The 5,229-nt window shown below is 37.6% G+C and overlaps 1 protein-coding gene across 2 annotated transcripts in view; it reads right to left on the bottom strand.

Moving 5' to 3' along the window:
* LOC144956735 (uncharacterized) overlaps nt 1–5,028 on the bottom strand; it is a 15,090-nt gene extending 10,062 nt beyond the window's left edge. Inside the window, exons 1-2 of one of the 2 annotated variants that reach the window (XM_078887414.1) lie at nt 4,870–5,001; nt 3,785–3,879 (exon numbers count right to left, since the gene is read on the bottom strand). Coding sequence is in view for 1 of the 2 variants with exons in the window: in XM_078887413.1 (XP_078743539.1) it covers nt 4,870–4,921 (52 nt within the window). In the remaining variant the exon portion in view is untranslated. Of the gene's footprint in view, nt 1–3,784; nt 3,880–4,869 lie in introns of both variants that reach the window. The other variant, XM_078887413.1, reaches the window with a different exon arrangement.
* Between the last annotated feature and the right edge of the window lie 201 nt (nt 5,029–5,229).

Here is a 5,229-nt window from a genome sequence, read left to right as displayed (position 1 = left end):
GGAAGGCCACGAGGAACATGGAAAAGAATTAAAGAAGCTGATATACAGAGAAGTGGTAAGACCTGGAATGAGATAAAAAAGTTAGCTCGGGATGGAGAAGGATGGAAACTGTTTGTGGCCTATACCCTGACCCAGGGTGAAAAAGGCAATGAATGAATGAATGACTCACTAACATTGCCACCCTGGGTTCAAAATGACACAGAAAATTGTACACTTTGTACACACGTGACATAAACAATGGGAATGAACTATATTACATTTCCATATACTCGAGGTCATTGTTCACATTGCAAAGTGTGCTCAGAATGACCCACATAGTGAAGATTGTTCAGAGTTTGAGAAATATCTAACGTCACAATTGGTCATTTTGCTCAGCATGACACATGGGTATGGTTGCTGCTTTTCTGGACAATCGCACCCAACAAGTTATTGTAGACGGCGAGACCTCCACTATCGGGATGGTGACATCGGGTGTTCCTCAGGGCTCAGTCCTTGGGCCCATCTTATTTTTAGTGTATATAAATGATCTTCCACGAGGTATAAGGTCAAAAGTGCGCCTCTTTGCTGACGACACAGCATTATATAATCATATAACAACAATATACGACAGCAAAACACTAAATGACGATCTAGCTAAATTAAAAGAATGGGAAACAACAAGTCAAATGGAATTCAAGGTATCAAAGTTCAATGTTCTAACCATCACAAGTAAGAAAACACCTATTACGTTTGAATATCAACTTCATGGTCAAAACCTGGAACATGTAAAGACAGCAAAATACCTTGGCATTGAGTTTGCTAAAAACTTCAAATGGAACGACCACATATGTCATCTGGCTTCAAAGGCAAATCAAACAAGTGCTTACATCACCCGCAATTTAAAAAGATTCCCAATTTCAACTCAAACCCTTGCTTTTAAAACGATTATTAGACCAGTTTTGGAGTATGGCAGATCAATTTGGGACCCATATACAAAGAAAAACATCGACACCTTAGAAAACATCCAAAGAAAAACAGCAAGACGCATCACAAACATATTCGATCCCTTCTCAAGTGTGTCTGAAATAACACAACGGATTGGCCTTGAACCTCTGGAAAAGAGAAGACAAATAGATATACTTTGATGGTTCCACAAAATCTACTACAAAAATTCGTGCCTTAAACTTCCAAACGACATCAAAGATATCGATCGGCACAAGAACTACGAGGGCGGGGACACACAGCAAGAGTAACCATCCCAACATCAAAAACAGACGCCCACATGTATTCGTTTTTCCCTTCCACTGCCCGGCTATGGAATAGGCTCCCAGCTGAAGTGGCTGAAAACGGTTGCCAACATGCCTTCACGCGATTGCTAGAGTTCACAACATGACTTTTTAATCTATGTATTTTTTATTAGTACTATGTGCAGAGTTCTAACAAGTGTACAATGTAAAACCCAATGTAAAACTGTGGAGTGATCCTCGACAATATTGGAGGTTTCCACAAGACGAAGAAGTAGAAGAAGTAAACAACTTTCATGAACAAAGCAGAGTGTTTGATATACTTTGAGAAATTAATGTCCAATCGTTGTACAGCAACAAATCACGTGATCGATGATTAGGGTGGACGAAAACATGAATATAGATGGCTCCCATTGTTACAATTTAATGTTTGAAAGCCGGAGGCGTAGCGTCCTGTTGTGATTTCTACATTCATAAAAATTGATAAAAAAACATGGGTTAAACATGTAAATTTGTCACAATGAGAAAAATTAAAAAGTATTTCACCAGAGAGGCGAAACATGGAACTCTTTTTTTTCATGGCATACGGGAATAGCAATATGGCACTCAACAAGGAACTCGGAGTGTGGAGTTATATAAAGATGTCATTTACTATGTGGATCCAGATAGCTCATGTAGAGCATGTCGCTTACTAGGGGAGATCTAGATGGAAGCTCAAGACAAGCACTGCTTCAACGCAAAGGACGACAAGGAAATGCTTCACAAGACAAACGCCAACCAACTGTTGACAGACAATCATAAGGTACGACAAGACATGTCACGAACTCCCACTGGTCTTACAATGAGTACGCTACGTTATCCTATCCTAATTCTTGAATTATGTTCGCTGGTAAAGGAGAGTGGGAGGGGGGGGGGGGCGCTTTGATAGTAATAAAGTGAAATGTCATTGGATTTAAACATCTTTAATACCAGATTCTATGTAAGTTTTGTACAGCATAACCTTTCAAAGTAACCACAATTTTCAAATACAAGAGGTGCATAATTAAGTAGTAGTCCTTCAGAGCCATGAGGCCCATATAGATAGTATGCGCTTGGCTAAGAAGCTCATAACATTGCCATCCGGAAGTATAACGGACCAACACACAAAACTGTGTGTATCCATGAACGTTTATAGTCAGGTTAATACAGTTCAGTGAGCATTACTCATAAACGCGGATGGCAAAAAACAATAACAAAGACCTGAGTGACGTCATCTTCGAACTATCTATAGCCGGAATTTAACCCGGTTTCTATAGCGTGAAACGGACAATATCAATCGCTTACTATCCTTAGGATAGGACGCTAGTCTACCGCAAAGTACTTCCGCCAAATCTAACAAACTCAACTACCCATTCACTGCTGGGTGAACAGGGGGGGGGGGGGGGTTCAGAAAAACTTATCGATTTAGCAATTCTCGTTATTCTGTCTTAACCCTTTGTGCCCCTGCGGTACTCAGAAATACCATTGTAACCATTAAGGAGGGCTAATAGGAGTTAGAAAAGTAGTTTTATACTATAGTAATGCGGCCATGTGGTCGAGTGGTATGCCACTCGCTTTCGGATCGGACGGTCCAGAGTTCAAGCCTCGCTCGGCGCATTGTCGAGTCATTGGAAAAGGCTCTTTACTCACATTCTCCCTCAACGTACTCAGGTGTAAAATGCGTACCTGGCCGTTAACAGCGTTGTCTCTGTCCGAAAGAGATTGCAATATCGCATAACAGACGTCATCTTCCGTTCTAAATATTTAGTGTTACTGTTGTTCATGGACGCCTTGTAAAGCGCTTTGAGCACGTTTTAGTCGATATTGCGCTATATAAAAGCGCAAGTTCTTTGCGAATCACGCGCTAACTTCAAGCTCTAGTGTTTTGTTTAACTTCAGCTAGATACTGGACAACTAACGTCTCGATTTTTTTTTCAAGATTTTCCTTCACACCCAAAGTAAAAAAAAAAAAAGATATTTACTGTTACTCACTATTTAAATAGTTCAAAAAAGGTTAAAAACGTTTATTTTAGGCAATTGCCAATGTAACTCATACAAGAATATATTTTCATCAACAAATCAAATAAGTAAAATTAATAATAAAGGAAGGCAAACAACGAAAATAATAATGATAATAACAGTAATAATAATAATAATAATAATGATAATAATAATAATAATAATAATAATAATAATAATAATAATAATAATAATAATAATAATAATAATAATAATAATAATAATAATAATAATAATAATAATGTACTTTTTTCATCCAAAAAATAAATATAATGGCATAGTAATTTTTCAATAGGCGTCAACAGTCGTGACATCACTTCCCTCGTATTGTCGCATTGTAACTTAGTACTTGATTCTAAACTATCGGAACAATGGCGGGCGCCCTCATGAAATACTTCTCCGACGAGCATAAAAGTGTATCCAGAGGAGAAAAACATTATAAATCTTATCATGTTTTGACTTTTATACATTCTGATAACATGACATGTGAAAAAGTTCTAGCCAGCATGAAGAATAAAACGTACAGATTTTCTTTGTTTAGAACCAAGCTGCTGGTTGCTGGGCGGACGTGGCATCAGACTATTGAATCCTATTTTATTGGTGATCCACGTCATATAACCTGTTTGGGGACGGAAATGGGGAATTGCGGGTAAGGGGGGGGGGGGGGGGGGTGTGTATTACTTACTGTTATAGATAGTGTGCGCTTGGCTAAGAAGCTCACAACATTGCCATCCGGAAGTATAATGGATCAACACACAAAACTATGTGTAACCTTAAACGTTTATAGTCTGGTTAATATAGTTTAGTGAGAATTACTCATAAACGCGGATGCAAAAAAAAAATAATAATAATAATAATATCAAAGGCCGGAGTGACATCAAATTTGATCTATCTATAGATAGAACGAAGATGACGTCATTCGGGTCTTTGTTATTGTTTCTTTTTTTGCCATCCGCATTTATGAGTTATTCTCATTAAACTGTATTATCCAGACTATAACATTTCATGGTTACACATAGATTTGTGTGTTGGTCCGTTATACTTCCGGATGGCAATGTTGTGATCTTATTAGCCGAGTGCATACTATCTATATGTAAAATTCTCACAGATCAACAATAGAAATGATTTTATAATAATATCCACGGTGACTCAAATATGATTCACCCGCATGCCCAACGCAAATGTGACGGATGCTTGACCAGGAAAATTTCCTGTCAAGACCATCCGAAGGAAACGAAATTCTCCGACTACCAATTAGAAATGATTTACCTTATACCGACGTGTACATGTATGCAGGTCTGACATCCAAACCCACTTTTGGGCCTATTTTAACATTGTTGTTAAGGACAATATTTTTCATCATTTTTTTGAGATGTCCATTACAACAATGAGCCTATAAGCATTTGGGTTTTCAGAATTGCGAATAAATGCACGTCGGTCTTACCGTATACCGTTAGACATAACTGATTTCTAAGATTAATTAATGTAATTTTACAAGAAAGAGGAAATGAATGATTGAATGAATGAATGAATGAAGGAAGGAAGGAAGGAAGGAAGAAGGTTAAGTAAGTCGGAATTTCAAGTAAGTAAATGACCAAATCATCCTCACCAATGTTATGTAGAACTGTAAGAATCAAGAGAACACTGTAGACCAAGTTCATGTCTGTATAGCTCTACAAGTTCAACAAAACGACTATAATAGAATATTAAACAGACCTATTCCTATCCTTGTGATTACCGACTGGTCGTAGCTGTTGGAGCGTGGAAAACACTGGCAATTTATACTGTAAAAAAGCCTTCCGATGTGTTGTAATCGTCACTTTTTTGTCTTTCAAAATATTGTCGTGTAATTGCTTCAATTATTTTCCCCATGACTTCAGATTGCATCATTGACATTGTTTTTAGCAAAAAACAAAAACAAAACAAAAACAAACAATACACACAACGGACTACAATAACAGCGAAGTGA

Source organism: Berghia stephanieae, chromosome 11, assembly GCF_034508935.2.
Source record: "Berghia stephanieae isolate SIO BIC M18660-M18661 chromosome 11, UCSD_Bste_1.3, whole genome shotgun sequence".
Taxonomy (NCBI): domain Eukaryota; kingdom Metazoa; phylum Mollusca; class Gastropoda; order Nudibranchia; family Aeolidiidae; genus Berghia; species Berghia stephanieae.
Note: the sequence above shows the minus strand (reverse complement) of the source record. Positions and strands in the feature narration are given on the sequence as shown.